The following is a 19183-nucleotide window of genomic DNA, read 5'->3' on the forward strand; positions in this document are numbered from 1 at the left end:
ACACTGACCCCTTTTCACTCTTGAGTGTGCCAGTCCATTTTTTCCCACAAACGCACGTTTGATTGGCTGATGACTTGAACCCCCCACCCCCAACACACACACACCCATTCACAGCCCGACAGAAATACAACATGCTGCCTCCCCTGCCCCCTTTAAAGACGAGGGATATTAGAAGTTTTTTTCCGCCAGCAGCAGCCACTATGAGTAATGTAAAAAGACGTCAATGCCGTGGAGGTGGGGAACACTACACTAATTTTGCTACTGCTACAGTGCTTCAAGTCGATTTTACTCCCTGAGATTTCTTGAAATAAGCTTATTTTCAGCTAGCTGTTTTTCTTAACAGACTTATTATAAGCAAAAGTTTGTATATTTAATCTTAAAAGAAAAACGTGTTTGTGAGAAATGTTCTTAATTCAACATTATTGTTCAAAACATTATTTGAAAGAATTTTGTTCTTGATTTATGTGAAAAATGACCAACTTTTAGATGTATGGGCTCAATACGAACAAATAGTAATATTAAAGTGGAAGAATCTGACGCATTAATCTGTTAACTAGCCTTTAACACACACAAAAAAGATGGAGAAAATTATTTGACTCGATTTAAAAAAAAAATAATAAAATAAGGCGGAAAACACAGACAAGACTGAAAAAGCAGTTTCTGCTCTTGCACTCCTCTTTAAAAGAAACTGCTGTATTTTAAGCCAAAACAACTGTTGTGTTTGATAGAACAATATGTCTATATGCTGCCATAGCAGATTCATGGCGCATGAAGCCCCCGAACTATTTTTGATTTGTCCGTTTTACCCTGAAAACCCCCGTTTACAGACATCGCGCAACCGCTTTTGTTTCAACCCAGCCATACAACGAAGGTAATTAAATATATTTATTATTCAAAATGTCTTGTTTTTAGCTTAAAATCATTCATTGATGTCTCATATTTTGTTTGAAAAATAAAAAACACTTAAAAATTTATTCACTCACATATTCTAAACTTTTAAACAAATTATGGCACAATGAAAAAAATGGCGTCTGTAAAAAAGTCACGGATATCTACCTCATAACTATAGCTTAATTGTTGTTTTTTTTTGTTTTTTTTGTTACTGTGGCATTTTCTCCGATATGTTATATGATAAATAATTGATCCAAACAAAAAAAAAGTTGGGAAAAAAAACGTTTAAAAGGGTAAATATATGAAAAAGAAAATCTCGACCACTCCTTGATGTCTGCGATTTCTGCATCGCGACCCTTGTTATATTGCCATGTTTCACCCATAAAATCCCCCAAAAATCCAGCTGTGGCCAGTCACAGCTGTGTCTTGACACTCAGTGATACATGCTACATGGAGTTTTTGGATTGAAACAAAATAAGTACGCGATAATATCTCATTAAAGTCATGGCGTCTGTAATTCTGTTCTCGCGTGCGCTCACCTCCAGATAGGGTTTTGCTGTTTAAACAACTTTTTTTTTTTTTTTAAAATGCCCTCCTGCTCAAAATTTTTCTTCCCCCAGAAAATTGAGATTTTAAGGTTTCCAATGATGTATCACACATGCATATTCGACAGTTTTGAAAGTTGGCTAAATTGGGGGTCTCAGAGCGGAACTTCAATACCATATATCAGATTAAGACGTTATAAATTTGCAGTGTGAAAGTTAGTATAGGTCAATACAGATTTATTTTGCATTCAGCCTATCAATTAATTAGGTTTATATTGGTGAGAAATGTAGCCCTGACCCCCATTCACCAAATATGTTTAGTCTTATTAATGTCCCATCCCCAGCAAAAAGTGTACATGCTGGTTTTGCTGTTATATCGTCCCTACCAATATAAAGGCCAAACCTACGCCCTTGCTTACTTGAGTAAATTTTTGAATGACTACTTTTACTTCTACTTGGGTAATATAATTTAAAAGTAACGCTACTATTACTTGAGTAAAATTTTTGGCTACTCTACCCACCTCTGGTTACATTTCATGGGGTTACAGATGTGTAATACAGTAATGTGTATTCCAGCCATGAGAAAAAAATGTAGTTAGGTTAAATATTACAGGCCGGAAATAATTACTAATCTTCAAAGTATTTTATCACTAGGCGGGCATTATGCTAATTTTTAATCTATGACTGCAAAATAACTCCGCACTAAAGCGGAATATATTTCCATAAGGATCTTTTGGAATACTTGCAAAAAAGTGAAGCGTCGATTACAAGCGATCACGAGGACGTTTTGCATTTATTTTGAAAAGCCGTTTCGGAAGTTATTTTACTCGAGGCTACGCTTTGACGCATCTTGGGCAGCGTACGTGGAGCCGAACAACCTAGGGTTCCGTTCCACTACTCCGACCCCGTCCCGGGAGCGAAAGTCGGCGGGCGGGCGTTGCAGGATGCTCCCCTGCGGCGTGGCGACGGCTTTGGCTTTTCTCGCCTCGGCCCTGCTCTCCGTCGGTGCCCAGTACGAGAAGTACAGCTTCCGAAGTTTCCCCGTCGGCGAGTTGATGCCCCTGGACTCCACGTACGACTACGCGCTACATCAGTACGCCGCTCGTAAGTGGGCCGACAGCGTCAAGTACCTGGAGCACAGCCTGCGACTCCACCGGCTTCTTCGGGACAGCGAGGCATTTTGCGGCCGCAACTGTAGCGCCGTCAGCCGGGGAGACGACGACGGGGAAGACGACGTACGCCTCCGGGTCGTGCGCCACATCCTCCTGAGGGCGGCGTGCCTAAAAAAGTGCAAGGCTGACTTTCCCGTCTTTAAACTCCCTCGCCCGCGCCGGGAACTCCTGGAGAGCTTCGAGAAAAGGACGCCGTATAAATACATTCAGTATGCGTACTACCAGGTGAGAAGGCATTGGAAAGCTGGAGTTGGTGCCACGTCTCCCCTAAACAATGCCCCCTTTCTTCATTCGCAAAGCTCACCGGCCGCAACAAAGAAGCCCAAATTTGAGCATCTCTGGGTGCGATGTTGACAGTGCAAACTACAAAAAAAGATCCCAGTGCGGGTGTATTGATGCTGAAATTTACGAGATTTGCTCACATTTAGCGCCATACAGTGTTTAAAATGTGTGAAAATTTTAGTCTTTTTTTTTTTTTTTTTTTTTTTGCACATTCACATTATTTAGCAATTTATTTTTTTTCAAATGATAAGTATTAGACTTCAATTTTTAATCCAGAGCGAAATGTTTAAATCTTAAATATCAATCTTAATTATAAATCTTACATATAGATGTTAAATCTAACTCTTAAAATTTAAATACTAAATATAAAGCTTAAATATAAATCTTAAATCCTAAATCTAAATGTTAAATATAAATCTGAAATCTAAATCTTAAATGTAAATCTTAACCTAAATGTAAATCTTAAATCTAAATTCTAAATCTTGAAATTGGTGAAACTAAAAATTTAGCTAATATGCGAATTCACAGGACTGGTGACAGGAAGTAACAAAGTAAAAGCTGGAGCAGCTCAGACTGTGTTTGCATGTTTGCTAAATATTTAGTTTCACCAGTTTGAAGATTTAGGATTTAGATTAAGAATTACATCTCGGATATATATTTAAGATTTAGATGTAACATTTATATTAAGGAATTTAGGAGTAAGAAGACTTGGATTTAACATTTATATTAAGGATTTAGATTTAAGATCTGTGTTAAAGACAGATTTAATTTTTAGATTTAAGATTTAGAATTAAGATACATATACATGTAACATTTAGGTTTATATTCAAGCTTTAAATAAATATTTAGTTATGGATTTAAACATTTAAGTCAAATACATATTATTTAAAAATATTTTCTTTGCTATATAATGTTGTAAATGTGCAAAAAAAGTGACAAAAAAATTTTCACACCACATTTTAAACACTGTGTGGCACTAAATGTGAGAAAATGTTGTCGTATTTTCAGCATGTGCTGCTTTACAAATGGCGCCCCATAGGCATTTAACTCGTTCGTGACAGTGAGTCACATTTCAGATAAAAGCAGATTCAATTCATTAAAAAAAAAAATATATATATATATATATACAGTGGTACCTCTACATACGATCACTTCGACACACGATCTTTTCGACATCCGACGTAAAATTTGAGCCGCCATTTGTTTCTACATCCGACGAGTTGCTCGAAATACAACGACATGACAGCACTGCAAACGAACGCACGGTGGATTTTCTTGTGTGAGAAATCAACACAGTTTTCAAAAAAAGTTGATACAGTTGTAGAAACAAGGAAAAAAGTGATGCTTACCTTTGAAATGAAGATGCAAGTTATAGAAAAATATGAGCTTGGTGTGCGCGTCCCTGAACTGGCTCAACAATACAGCTCCATGGTCCTCTTCCGACCACCGTTCGCCACTATTTATAAGTTAAGGTGACAATTATTATTGTGGTAACATTGCCAAGGAAATCGCCAGCTTCGTCACGTTTTTATCATTTATTTAAGAACTTATCCAACACAAAACGCCCATTGTCTTAAGCAGTTGACTGCTCTCAAGAAAACGAAAGTATTATCTCTACCGCACCGACCTATCTCACTGAGACGTCAGCGTCGCGGTGCGTTCAGGGACAGTAAAAAGTGTCCGCCATATTAGAATCCGATTCGTTACATTATTTACAGGAATAATTATTAATTATTATTCTTATTATTATATTATTCTGAATTATTTATTTATAACTTATTTGTTTTTCTATGTTTAATTGCCATTTGTAACAGTGCCAGCAGTATTTATTAGGAATTTAGTGTATGTTTTTAGGCTTTGGAACGAATTAATGGAATTATAATGTATTCCTATGGGAAAATCCAGCTCGACATACGACCATTTCGACTTACAAACAAGGTCCTGGAACGAATTAAATTCGTATGTAGAGGTACCACTGTATATATATATAGATAGATAGATAGATCGATGCCTAGCGTCACTAATTTGCATTAAAAGTTCTATTCAGTTTTTGCTAAAAGCGTACAGTTCATCCAAAATTTGCCAAAAACCTACCCATTCATTTCCAAAGGGCAAAATTTCCCATTCATTTCAATTGCACAAAAACTTCCTCTCACTCCTATTGATTTCAAACCCAAGTGACTGCCGAAATGTGACTCTGAGAACCTTCAATATCAACAGGAAGTGACCCTGAAATGCCCCAAAATCATCAGGAAGTCACCCAGTGTGTACAAGAAGTGAACCCAAAATGCCCCAATATCAACAGAAAGTGACTCCGAGAACCCCAAATATCAGCAGGAAGTGACCCAATATGAACAGGAAGTGAACTCAAAATAGCTAAAAATAAACAGGAATTGACCTGAAATACCAACATCACAGCAAAGTTACCATTGCAATTTCTACAGAAATTGCTTTTTCTAGGAATTAATCAGAATTGTCTTTTATATTGTGCTTTTAAAATTATAACTACATTTGTAAATGAATCCAATGTTGTTTAAAAAAAAAAAAAAAAGTAAATTCATGACTTTCAAATCAATTAAAACAAATTCACACTGGTCACAGCCCCAAGTAACTGAAGAAGATTTTAAGTAGATTTTTTTTTCGTAGTATTAAACTCGTTGCATGCCACTGACAAGGACGTCCAATTCAATTTGGGAGGACTGGCTGTGAATGTTCATGTTTTAGTTTTAACATTGGTTCATTCGCCCCCTCCCAGTCAAAATGGATAGAACATCCAGCAACGTCAGTGGCAGCCAATTAGCAAAACAAATGAATAAATGGCTATACTCATGTTTCAGTGCCATTGACGGTGACAGACATCCAATTTGTTTGGACCAAGTCTCATGTTCCAATAGGATCGGACATCCATCAAATCAATGGCAGCCAATTAATTGATTGCCCATGATCCACAGCTGAACAACTTGGAGAAAGCGGTGTCGGCGGCTCACACATACCTGAAGAAGAACCCCGAAGACCCCTCGCTGACCAAGAACATGAACTACTACAAGACACTGGTGGACGTGGAGCCCTACCTCATCGACCACGAGGAGCAGCCATATGAGGTTCTGCCGCATGATCGTGATTTATTCAAGTCAGAATGTCTTATGACGGCAATTCTTTGTGTAGAGTGTGTTCGTGAAGAGCGCCAAGCTTCACAATAGCGGCGACTTCAGCGGCAGCGCTCGCCACATGGAACAAGCGGTGGCCTTCTACTTGGAAGCATACGCCACCTGTGCGGCCGCCTGCGACGGAGCCTACGAGATCCTCGAGTTCAAGGACTTCTATCCGACGCTCGCAGGTCTGTCTTTACGCTTACGGGGTGCTCATCCATTGACGGCGCTAGATGTCCAATCCATTTTGACTGGGACAGGGAGAATGAACAGTCTTTCAGCATGTTTATAAGGGCTATGTTAAATGTCTTCTAATAATAGTAATATTATGACATGAACTATTTTTATATGAAATAAGATGTTTTATTGTGGTGTTTAATTCAACAAATAGTCATATTACATAACTATTGTTTAATGTAAAATATATTTTTTCTTGATACAGTGGGGCAAATAAGTATTTAGTCAACCACTAATTGTGCAAGTTCTCCCACTTGAAAATATAAGAGAGGCCTGTAATTGTCAACATGGGTAAACTTCAATCATGAGAGACAAAATGTGGGAAAAAAAACAGAAAATCACATTGTTTGATTTTTAAAGAATTTATTTGCAAATCATGGTGGAAAATAAGTATTTGGTCAATACCAAAAGTTCATCTCAATACTTTGTCATGTACCCTTTGTTGACAATAACGGAGGCCAAACGTTTTCTGTAACCCTTCACAAGCTTTTCACACACTGTTGCTGGTATTCTGGCCCATTCCTCCATGCAGATCTCCTCCAGAGCAGTGATGTTTTGGGGCTGTCGTTGGGCAACATGGACTTTCAACTCCCTCCACAGATTTTCTATGGGGTGGAGATCTGGACAATGGCTAGGCCACTCCAGGACCTTGAAATGCTTCTTACGAAGCCACTCTTTTGTTGCCCTGGCTCTGTGTTTGGGATCATTGTCTTGCTGAAAGACCCAACCACGTCTCTTCAATGCCCTTGCTGATAGAAGTAGATTTTCATTCAAAATCTCTCGATGCATTGCCCCATTCATTCTTTCCTTTACACAGATCAGTCGTCCTGGTCCCTTTGCAGAAAAACAACCCCAAAGCATGATGTTTCCACTCCCATGCTTCACAGTGGGTATGGTGTTCTTCGGATGGAATTCAGTATTCTTTCTCCTCCAAATACGAGAACCTGTGTTTCTACCAAAAAGTTCTATTTTGGTTTCATCTGACCATAACACATTCTCCCAGCCCTCTTCTGGATCATCCAAATGCTCTCTAGCGAACCGCAGACTGGCCTAGACGTGTGGGATTTGAGTCCCTGGCGGCGCATTGTGTTACTGATAGTAGCCTTTGTTACTGTGGTCCCAGCTCTCTGTAGGTCATTCACTAGGTCCCCCCGTGTGGTTCAGGGATTTTTGCTCACCGTTGTTGTTACCATTTGGACACCATAGGGTGAGATCCTGCATGGAGCCCCAGATCGAGGGAGATTATCAGTGGTCTTGTATGTCATCCATTTTCTAATAATTGCTCCCACAGTTGATTTCTTTACACCAAGCGTTTTACCTATTGCAGATTCATTCTTCCCAAATATCTCTACAATTTTGTCTCTGGTGTCCTTCGACAGCTCTTTGGTCTTGGCCATAGTGGAGTTTGAAGTGTGACTGACTGAGGTTGTGGACAGGTTTCTTTTATACCGATAATGAATTAAAACAGATGCCATTAATACAGGTAATGAGTGGAGCCTTGTTAGACCTCATTAGAAGAAGTTAGATCTCTTTGACAGCCGGAAATCTTGCTTGTTTGTAGGTGACCAAATACTTATTTTCCACTCTAATTTGGAAATAAATTCTTTAAAAATCAAACAATGTGATTTTCTGGTTTTTTTTCCACATTCTGTCTCTCATGGTTGAGGTTTACCCATGTTGACAATTACAGGCCTCTCTAATCTTTTCAAGTAGGAGAACTTGCACAATTGGCGGTTCCATCCATCCACTTGCACAATTGGTGGTTGACTAAATACTTATTTGCCCCACTGTATGTTGAAATCAAGGGTGGAGGTTTTGTCTCAACAGGGTTAAGGTTAGGACGATATAACAGCATAACCTGCATGTACATTTTTTGTTGGGGACGGGACATTATTAAGCCCAAACAGATTGAGTGGACGGGGGTCAGAGTTACATTTGTTACGAATATGAACCTAATTAATTGATAGGTTAAATGATCAATGCAAAATAAATCTGTATTGACTTATACCAGTACTACTCAAATAGTCGGGCGCGCCCCCCCCAGGGGCTGGCGCGTGTGACCTCGGGGAACATACTTTTTTTTTTTTTTTTTTTTAAGGGAATCGCGGACAAAAGGACTTGCATTTCTTAAAAGATAAATGCTATATGAGTCATAAAAATTTTGTATTCAAATCCCTCTTAATGTTTTTGTTTTTATAAAATTTGAAAAATTAGTTTAACTAGTAGGTCGCCATTGTTGTTGACGACGTAGTACGCTCTGGGTGGTACTTCCACAGTGTCGCTACATAAACATGTCGTCGGTTCTGCCCTTCCAATTTGAACCCGAGCGGACAAGTGATGAGCAGGACAGCACTGTCGATATTTCATAAAACGAGCAGCAAAAGCTATTTGAAAGTCTCCAGCGGGATTCGAACCACGGTTTCCCGTGGGACCAGCGAGTCTGGAGACCACAGGACTATACTTCCGCGTAACATTAGAGTCATGATTTTCCTGTTAAAGCAATGGCAACCCACATGTGTTGTCTGTGCGGTAAAATCTGAAAGGGAAACACAACTGAAATGAAAGTGTGGCTGGCTTGACCACGGAATTAAAAAAGGCAGTTCCCTTCAGACAGGAAGCAGACAACAATAACATAGGTATTCCGTAAAAGGGTATATTGAACACACAAAAAACACGCCATCACGAAAAGGGAGACACCACGGTGAGAGGCAGACAAACGAGAAAAAAAAAAGCAATGATGCAACAAACAACGATGGGATATACAAACTGTCAAATGGCAGCAAGTCAATATCTCGGCAAGCCGCCTAGGATCGGTTTAAAGACACTGCTGATGAGCTGGAATTGGATGCAGCTACGACATTGGGAACTCATCGCACATCTCTGTCACAAAACAATCTGACCAGCCGCAGAATGTGACAAAATAATGCCAGTCGGCATACTAGCTTCACTTGCTAGCTAGCACAGCTATTCTCCCAGTCCAGGCCAACCGTGTCATCACCCCCAGGGTGCATCAATCAAACATGTGTTTGAGGGGGAAAAAAATGGACTGACACTTTCAGCAAGTGAAAAGTGGTAAATGGAAATCTCAACATATTGAAAATAATTTACTTAATAATGGTAGGGTCAATTCTATCCTTACAATAAATGGGAAGACAATCTAAATTACCTATACAATGCAAGTAGTTATATAATGCAAATAAGGTTACTTAAAAGTTGGAGGGGACAATTTGAGCATCCTGAAAAGTTGGTAGTGTTAAGTCCCTACCGTCCCTATGCAAACCTGTGGCCTTGGTTGAAATGCATAAAAAAAAAAATCATGAATACTAAAAATATTTTCTTTGGATTAATGCTTTTCTTCCAATATTATGAAATGATATTATATTTACAAGTAAACAGTCCAGTAAAATCTGAGATTTCGCCAACATTAGATCCTATTGAATTGACTGAAAGTGATCATACCGTATATCAATGATTTGTTGTTGTTTGTTCAGATCTATACTTGGAGGCGCTGAAGTGTAAAGTGGACTGCGAGCAGCAGTTGACCCCCAGCGTGGGGGGCTTCATTGTCGACAAGTTTGTGGCCACCATGTACCACTACCTCCAGTTCTCATACTACAAACGTAAGACTCGACTCTCCCTCTCTCGCTGGCGTGCGTGACCCCCAGTTTTGCTTCCCCTTCAGTAAACGACGTCAAGAGCGCCGCCCCGTGCGCCGCTAGCTACATGCTTTTTGACCCCGACGACCAGGTGATGCGCCAAAACGTGGACTACTATCACTTCTACCGGGAACAGTGGGGCCTGGCTGATGAAGACTTCCGTCCGCGGCCCGTGAGTTCTGCCATTGATAACGCTAATTATTTTTGCCTGCTGCGACTTGACGTAAAAGCTCTGCTAAATTTGTTGCTCGCTCATGTAAAACAATACATTTGGTTGAGGTTTGTGCTTCCGTCTCCTATAGACCCTACTCACCAACGTCTCAGAATGACGTGTCGCTGTATCCGGCCGCCATATTGTCCGTCAGTGTTTATCCGTATTCTCAATGGTTTCAATTTGTCGTGCAATTTATAGTGCAATTCTTGGAAGCCCCGGTGCTTTCAGACACTGTAAACTTATTGGATGCGTTGCATAAAAGGCGTTATGTGGAAAAGCTTCAGTTTATCCATTCGCCAGATCCATATTTGATGCCTAAATCGATATTTTTCGACCCGCTGTCTTCGCCCTCTCTGCCTGACATCTGCTACCCTGATATCTACAACTATCTTGTCCACACAAAATCAGCCTATTCTCACGAAAGTTTGAAAAACTTTGAGAGCAGCACTCTAAGCAACATTACCCCGTGTGATCCTTTACTTCCAATTTTCTAAAATGGCGACAATCAATAAAAAAAAAGTTGACTGCGATGGCCGACGCTTCAAGGATAGGTGGATATTGGACTATTTCTTCAATAAAACACGCAACAACTGTGTCTGCCTCATTTGCAAAGAGACAGTCGCTGTTTTCAAAGAGTTTGATGTGACGCAATATTACCAAACAAGACACGCTGACATGTACGACAACATTACAGGGAAGATACACAGTGAGAAATTATAGCAACTTGAAGCTAGTTTAATTTCACAGCAGCAGTATTTCGCAAGAGCCCGAGTGTCGAAAAAGAACGCCACAAAGACGAGATTGTTGAAATTATGAATTTAAAAAAATTATAAAGCAAATGTGACACACAGAAGGGCTTGCTAAAATTTGGTTAAATATACTGTTCTATGTAAATCAGCAAAGGTAGCCCCCCGCATTTTTACCATACCAAATCTGGCCCCCTTTGCAAAAGGTTTGGACACACCTGTTTAACTTCTTTCACTTGGTACCAGCTAAATATTATTCAAAAAATAATGATGGTGGAAGAAATAAGCATCTTGAATTTGAATCTGTATGTTGTCGGCGATTAGCCTTGCAATGATCTTAATTGTGGATGTCAGCCCAAAACCCTCTAAATATATATTAAATGCATCTTACCATATATAAAATGACTACTACATAATCTGTAGTGATCGTTTGGTGCCCAGTTTTCTCGTCGAATTGCAGCAGTCCATCTCGCTCTCCTCTCCGGGTCTCTCGGAATACGGTAGAACTTCAAGTCTCTCCATCTATCTTCTCTGTTATTGCAACCAACCACCACACACGTCTTCACCATTTTGATTATTAATGTTAACGAGCAGAAAAACACGCCATAATAGGAGGAATTTACATAGCGGTAATTAGACATGTGCCGGTTACCGGTTTCACGGTTTACCGCGGTGTGAAAACGTCGCGGTTTCAAAACCACTAAAATTTTCCGTCATACCTTAGTACGGTATTCGCTATTTTTCATGTGCCAAAATGCAGCCGAAGTGGCTTGGTGCGGCACCGCTCACCGCTTCCCGTTTGTTGACGTGAGTGTCACTAAACAGCCAGCAAACCCAAAAACAAATCCTCCAAACACAAGGCATACTTTTCTTCAATTTATTGAGCTCTCAAATCGTGGTGAAATATACAAATAAATACATTTAAAACGTTGTACAATTGTATTTTTCCACGTGTGATTAGGTTCAACAGGATAGCAGTACCACCATTAAAAAGTTAGCCAAAAACAAAACACACATTTTCCTTTCAAATTCATTATACAAACTAACTAAAACTTACAAAGACGAATGTTAGCCTAGGCTAAACTGGGAGAGCAGCTTATTTTATGTCTCACAGCCGCTGAGTGAGAGAAAAGCTTGAATGAAGGGGGGAAAGAAAAAGAATCGCGTCAAAGATCGCTAATTGAGAGAGGAGGTCTCACTCCTCACTTTTTTTTTTTTTTTACATTTTTTTAGAAGAAACCTTTCCTCAACAATATTTACATTTTAACTAATTTATAAAACTAACTTATACATTTTTAACTAACTTATTAACTTATGAATTCTTTGTTCTTTTTAACACAAAGGCATGGCATCATGTAGACTAGAGCTGACACAGTGGCTGAAAATGGCGAAACTTCACTTGAGCTTCCCCCCTCCAAAAAAAGTCATACAGTATATATTTTTTAATTTTATTTAGAAGTGTTTTTACTTTTTATAGCAATTATTTTGTTCTTACTCTAATATTGAGCAACTTGAGCTGTGGCTGTGGGTATAGTCTAGGTTCTATTTATTTGAATTTTATATAATATTTGTTATTTTTTGTTTATTTATTTTCACATTATATTCATGTTCCAATTTGCAAATATGTTTTGAAAAAATCCTGTTCAATGGATTTTTTTTTTTTTTTTTTTAAACCATACATCTCAAAATTTTGGAGCTATAATTGCTATACCGTGATACTGTGAAACCGCGGTATTTTTGCTCACGGTTATCGTACCGTGAAAATCTCATACCGGCACATGCCTAGCGGTAATGCTTAAACCCGACGAGCTGACGGACAATATGGCGCGGAGGCGTGGTTGTGACGTCATGTGAGTAGGGTCTATACAGTGCTGGCCAAAAGTATTGGCACCCCTGCAATTCTGTCAGATATTGCTCAATTTCTCCCAGAAAATGATTGCAGTTACAAATGTTTTGGTAGTAACATCTTCATTTATTTTGCTTGCAATGTAAAAACACAAAACAGAATGAAAAAAAAAATGTTTTAATCATTGTCATTTTACACAAAACTCCAAAAATAGTCTGGACTAAAGTGATGGCACCCTCAGCCTAATACTTGGTAGTACAACCTTTAGACAAAATAACTGCGAACAAAGGCTTCCGATATCCATCACTGAGTTTCTTACAATGCTTTGCTGGAATTTTAGACCATTCTTCTTTGGCCAACTGCTCCAGGTCTCTGAGAGTTGAAGGGTGCCTTCTCCAAACTGCCATTTTCAGATTTTTCCACAGATGTTCTATGGGATTCAGGTCTGGACTCATTGCTGGCCACTTTAGAAGTCTCCATTGCTTTCCCTCAAACCATTTTCTAGTGCTTTTTGAAGTGTGTTTTGAATCTTTGTCCTGCTGGAAGACCCATGGCCTCTAAGGGAGACCCAGCTTTCTCACACTGGGCCCTACATTATGCTGCAAAATTTGTTGGTAGTCTTCAGACTTCATACAACCATGCACACGGTCAAGCAGTCCAGTGCCAGAGGGGGCAAAGCAACCGCAAAACATCAGGGAACATGCGCCATGTTTGACTGTGGGAACTGTGTTCTTTTCTTTGAAGGCCTAGTTTTTTTCCTGTAAACTCTATGTTGATGCCTTTTCCCAAAAAGCTCTAACATTCTTCCAAAACGTTTTTGGCTTTCTTTTCTGGCAAACTCCAGCCTGGCTTTTTTATGTCTCTGGGTCAGAAGTGGGGTCTTCTTGGATATCCTACCATTGAGTCCCTTTTCATTTGGACACCGACGGATAGTACGGGTTGACACTGTTGTACACTCGGACTGCAGGACAGCTTGAACTTGTTCGGATGTCAGTCGAGGTTCTTTATCTACCATCCGCACAATCTTTCGTTGAAATGTCTCGTCAATTTTTCTTTTTCGTCCACATCTAGGGAGGTTAGCCACAGTGCCGTGGGCTTTGCACTTATTGATGACAGTGCGCACGCTAGACACAGGAACATTCAGGTCTTTGGAGATGGACTTGTAGCCTAGAGATTTCCCATGCGTCCTCACAATTTTGCTTCTCAGGTCCTCAGACAGTTCTTTGGTCTTCTTTCTTTTCTCCATGCTCCATATGGTACACACAAGGACACAGGTTGAGTCAACTTTAATCCATTTGAACTGGCTGCAAGTGTTATTTAGTTATTGCCACCACCTGTTATGTGCCACAGGTAAGTAAACAGTGCTGTTAATTACATAAATTGGAGAGGCATCACAGGATTTTTTTTTTAAAGGGTGCCAAGTTTTGTGTAAAATGATAATGATTTAATTTTTTTCATTCTCTTTTGTGTTTTTTCATTGCATGCAAAATAAAGATATCACTATCAAAGCATTTGTAATTGCAAATTATTGAATTGAATATTATCTGACAGAATTGCAGGGGTGCCAATACTTTTGGCCAGCACTGTATATATTGCTATTTTACATAATAATACACATAGTTACAAATTCTCAGAGTACAAAAAAAATTATTGTGTGCCAGCATCTCATAAAAGTGTGTGTTTGTTTGTTTGTTTGTTTGTTTTTTTAAAGCAAAGTTTTAAAAGTTTAGTTAAATACAACTTTGCAAATTTATAGTATTAATTGAATTGAGTGATTCTTACATATACCACTAGAGGGAGCCAATACAACACCACACTTTGGGAATCCTGGGTTTAGTTCGGCCTGTTCTTCAGCTTGAGATAAGAGTGACTTGAGTTACAAAATAAAATACATAATGAATAATACTCTTAAGTCAAGGTGTTTTATTAACTGGGAAAAATCTATTTTAAAGAATGAAAAAAAATGTATTTGACACTTTGATTTTTATATCATTTCAAAGGTTTTCGATTTCATTCATTTTCTTTTTCATGTTGAACTTTATCAAATACTTCCATTTCCATTCCTTTTTCAAATCACTAATAAAAAAAGAAATCAAAGAAAATATTCCCCATTCTAATGGCTTTCTCACAATTTTTGCAGGAAGCCTGGAGATATTTCAACCAGACCACCAAGCAGAAGGAGATGCTGCACTTTGCCCTCAACTACCTACAAACAGAAGATGAGGTGTGTTTTTTTAGGATAGATAACTAATTCACTGCTATTGACAGGGATAGATGTCCAATCTGTTTGAATTATGAAGTAGGAGGTGTTGTTTTTTACTTTAAATGAGTTGGACATCTATACACGTCATTGGTAGTTAAGGATTTCAATTTGAATCATTTGACCCTGCTGGCACAAAACTAGCAAACGCTGCGTTTTTACTTGCAAGTTTCAAGCTGATTTAGGGAGCGCTTGTGGTGTTGTGTTGATATAAAAAGGAATTATGGTGAAAAAAATGGCAAGAAGCCCGGACAAGGGTTGGAAAGTCAGGTTGTTTTCCGTCAGTGGAGCGTGGTATGTGGTCAGGAGGTGTGGAAAGAAGAGGTCCGCCCACAATTCACTTTTAAAAAATCTGCCTTTTTCAAAGGGCGAAGTAAGCACAGAAGCAGCGGTCATGTCTCGGCGTCCCGACGCCGAGTTCGAGGGGGTTGGAGACTACGAGGAATCCCTGGTGTCCGAGTGGTGGCAGGAGCCAAAGACCAAGTGGGACATGGGCGAGGTGCTTGACTGAAAACCCAAGAAGAACGGATCCAAGAACTTGTTTGACATTTGGCTTTCATCAGCTTTTACTATTCAAATGCTCCATTTTGTGCCACACCTTGACAGGTTTTAATAGAACAAATATAGATCTTGTTTTTTCTTTTGCTATTAAAATGTGATCGTTTTTGTATTTCATTGTACATCAGCTGTATCGTTTTATCACTCTTGCTAATTTATTACATTCAAAAAATGGTTTCCTGCCTTTCATTTTCTATACATTAGATTTTTTTTTTCAGTTTAATATAAATGCCATCTATATACAGTGCTGGCCAAAGGTATTGGCACCCCTGCAGTTCTGTCGGATAATGCTCAATTTTCTCCCAGATAATTACTGCAATTACAAATGCTTTGGTAGTAATATTTACATTTATTTTGCTTGCAATTAAAAAAAACAGAAGACAATGAAAAAAAAAAATCATTATCATTCTACACAAAACTCCAATGATGGGCAGGACAAAAGTATTGGCAAAAGTATTGATAAATATTGTGATGCTTCTCTAATTTGTGGAATTAACAGCGCCTGTTACTTACCTGTGGCACATTACAGGTGGGCGCAATCACTAAATCACACTTGAAGCCAGTTAAAATGGATTAAAGTTGACTCAAACTCTCTCCTGTGTCATTGTGTGTACCACATTGAGCATGGAGAAAATAAAGAAGACCAAAGAACTGTCTGAGGACTTTGGAAGCAAAATTGTGAGGAAGCATGGGCAATCTCAAGGATCTCAAGCATCTCCAAAGACCTGAATGTCCCTATGTTGACCGTGCGCCGTGTCATCAATAAGTATATAGTCCATGGCACTGTGGCTAATCTCCCTAAATGTGGACGGAAAAGAAAAAATGACGAGAGATTTCAACAAAAGACTGAGCGGATGGTGGATAAAGAACCTTGACTAACATCCAAACAATTTCAAGCTGTCCCTAAGTCCGAGGGTACAGCAGCATCAACCCGTACTATCCGTCAGCGTCTGAATGAAAAGGGACTCTATGGTAGGATATCCAGGAAGACCCCACTTCTGACTCAGAGACATAAAAAGCCAGGCTGAAATTCGCCCAAAACTACCTGAGAAAACCAAGAACGTTTTGGAGGAATGTTCTCTGGTCAGATCAGACAAAAGTAGAACTTTTTGGGAGAAGGCATCAACATAGGGTTTAGAGGAAAAAAAAGATGCCTTCAAAGAAAAGAACACGGTCCCCACAGTCAAACATGGCGGAGGTTCCCTGATGTTTTGTGGTTGCTTTGCTGCCTCTGGCACTGGACTGCTCGACCGTGTGCATGGCATTATGAAGTCTGAAGACTACCAACAAATTTTGCAGCATAATGTAGGGCCCAGTGTGAGAAAGCTGGGTCTCCAGAGTTCATGGGTCTTCCAGCAGGACAACGACCCAAAAACACATTTCAAAAAGCACTAGAAAATGGTTAGAGAGAAAGCACTGGAGACTTCTAAAGAGGCCAGAAATGAGTCCAGACCTGAATCCCTGAACACCTGTAGAGAGATGTGAAAATGGCAGTTTGGAGAAGGCACCCTTCAAATCTCAGAGACGTGGAGCAGTTGGCCAAAGAAGAATGATCTAAAATTCTAACAGAGCATTGTAAGAAACTTGTTGATGGATACCGGAAGCGGTTGTTCGCAGTTATTCTGTCTAAAGGTTATGTTGCCAAGTATTAGGCTGAGGGTGCCAATATTTTTGTCTGGCCCGTTTTGGGAGTTTTGCGTAAAATTGATATTGATTTAATTTTGTTCTTCATTCTCTTTTGTGTTTTTTCGTTGCAAGCAAAATAAATGAAGTTATTACCACCGAAGCATTGGTAATTGCAATCAATTTCTGGGAGAAATTGAGCATTATCTGACGGAATTGCAGGGGTGCCAATACATTTGGCCAGCACTGTATGCAGAGTAATTAAAAAAAAAAAAAAAAAAAAAAGGGAACTTTTAACACTCTAATAACACCAGGAGTGATGGGAAAAATATTTTATCATTATTCATTGAAACCTTAAAACATGCCATTTCAGAAAAGATGGAATTTTCATTTTTTAAAAATGACGTCCTCCTGCATGAATGCATTCTTGAAACCTGCTGTTGAAAAAAACGGGAATTTTTGCAAATTGGCAGACAAGTGGCAGGACTGCGAGACTGTGATTTTGGCTTGAGCAAGTAAGCAATGTACCATTTTAGTAACCATGGTGAATTCAGGAGGAAATTGACAGTAACCCAGCTCAGATGAGGAATTAAAGAGGAATCTGAATTCACAACTGCAAATTTCATGAATGCGTTCGTACAGGAGGACACCACTTAAAGACCATCATTTTTTTTTTTTTTTAGATTCCATCATTGTTTCTTAAATGCCATGTATCGTTTTAATTACTATACATAAAATATCGTAATTTTCACACTGCAAGGCGCACCTGGCTATAAGCCGCACCCTTCAGATTTGGCAAGAAAACAGCATTTGTTCATAGATAAGTCGCAGCTGTCCTCACAGTATTATGGGATATTTACACCAAAAGATTTTAACCGGTAACAATTTATTTGACAGCGGTATCATACGACTGTCATAAAACCAAATGAACCACCATTGCTTCATTTGGCCATCACTGCTCCCTTGGGGGAGACATCAACCTCTGCTGCAACCTGCTGTCAACACTGTTGTTGTCCAACTTGCCTCCTAGCATGCATTACAGTGCTACAGATTTAAAAACAATCAAAATTAATGTTCTGTCCTAATTATTTCTTCGGTTACTATTCAAGTTGTTTCATTAATTGCTAACTATGGTATTTGGTAACACGTTATTTGACAGTGGTGCCATAGGACTGTCATTAGACTATAATAATTATGACATGACACTCTTATGAGTGTTAATTAATGCTGATAAAAAATGATATTTAGAGTTATTTGGCAAATTATCACATTTTTGAATGGATGTAAAAGATCCAAGCTGGAATTAAGTGGAGTTGGTGACATAATTTGCCGGATGACACTTAATAACATCTGTCATAAGCATTCAGTAATGCTAATGATAGTGTCATTATGATGGTCTTATGACAGTCTTATAACGCCGCTTTCAAGCGAGGGTGTTACCTTTAACCCAAATAAATCAACAAATAAGCCGTACTGGACTGTAAGCCGTAGGATTCTAAATGAAGGAAAAAAGTAGCATTTTATAAGCCGAAAATTACGGTACTTTTTCTTCAATCACTCTTGATTTTATTGGATTGTTAAAAAGCTTTTTTTGGGGTACAAATATAGTATGTCTGTAAACTTTGAAGATATACCCTATGTATGTTTATACCTTTAATTAAAGTATTTATTTTTCATACATGTATACATATTTTCAATTAAAAATGGTTCACACAGGGTGACACAAACAAATGGTCATCACCTAAACTCGTATAACGTAAATATTCGTTTTTGTTTTGATGGATGTACCAAGAAGAATTAATGTTCTAAGACTAAGAATCTACCAAATTTGACCTTCAAAATGCCATGGACTACTGAGGAAAAATTTATAGTTGAGGCATATTTTTGGCTGAAGTCTATTCACGCAGCTGAATTGCAATTCAAAGAACGGTTCGGATGTCGTGAACTTCCTGTTCACACAATGATCTACAGAGGGGTCAACAGGTTGAGAACCCATGGGACTGT

At 38.9% G+C, this 19183-nt stretch overlaps 2 protein-coding genes across 2 annotated transcripts in view; both read left to right on the forward strand.

Moving 5' to 3' along the window:
* The window catches only part of LOC130904495 (7-methylguanosine phosphate-specific 5'-nucleotidase-like), a 28529-nt gene extending 22574 nt beyond the window's left edge, over nt 1-5955 (forward strand). The window contains exon 10 of the mRNA XM_057817282.1: nt 5842-5955. Coding sequence (XP_057673265.1) covers nt 5842-5845 — 4 coding nt within the window. The 3' untranslated portion in view covers nt 5846-5955. The remainder of the gene's footprint in view (nt 1-5841) is intronic.
* Nucleotides 2281-18789, forward strand: p3h4 (prolyl 3-hydroxylase family member 4 (inactive)). Its single transcript, XM_057817278.1, has 7 exons — nt 2281-2833; nt 5842-5991; nt 6056-6227; nt 9768-9896; nt 9959-10104; nt 14879-14962; nt 15366-18789. The coding sequence occupies exons 1-7, from the start codon at nt 2381-2383 to the stop codon at nt 15507-15509; spliced, it is 1278 nt and encodes a 425-aa protein (XP_057673261.1). The 5' UTR covers nt 2281-2380; the 3' UTR covers nt 15510-18789.
* The last annotated feature ends 394 nt before the right edge of the window (nt 18790-19183 follow it).

Source organism: Corythoichthys intestinalis, chromosome 16, assembly GCF_030265065.1.
Source record: "Corythoichthys intestinalis isolate RoL2023-P3 chromosome 16, ASM3026506v1, whole genome shotgun sequence".
Classification (NCBI taxonomy): domain Eukaryota; kingdom Metazoa; phylum Chordata; class Actinopteri; order Syngnathiformes; family Syngnathidae; genus Corythoichthys; species Corythoichthys intestinalis.

Excerpts from the sequence above, each read along its gene's own strand:
- p3h4 (XM_057817278.1), top strand. The coding sequence starts at position 2,381 with ATGCTCCCCTGCGGCGTGGCGACGGCTTTGGCTTTTCTCGCCTCGGCC. Across the intron at positions 6,228-9,767 it reads CTTCTATCCGACGCTCGCAG|ATCTATACTTGGAGGCGCTG; the intron begins GTCTGTCTTTAC and ends TTGTTTGTTCAG. Across the intron at positions 10,105-14,878 it reads AAGACTTCCGTCCGCGGCCC|GAAGCCTGGAGATATTTCAA; the intron begins GTGAGTTCTGCC and ends CAATTTTTGCAG.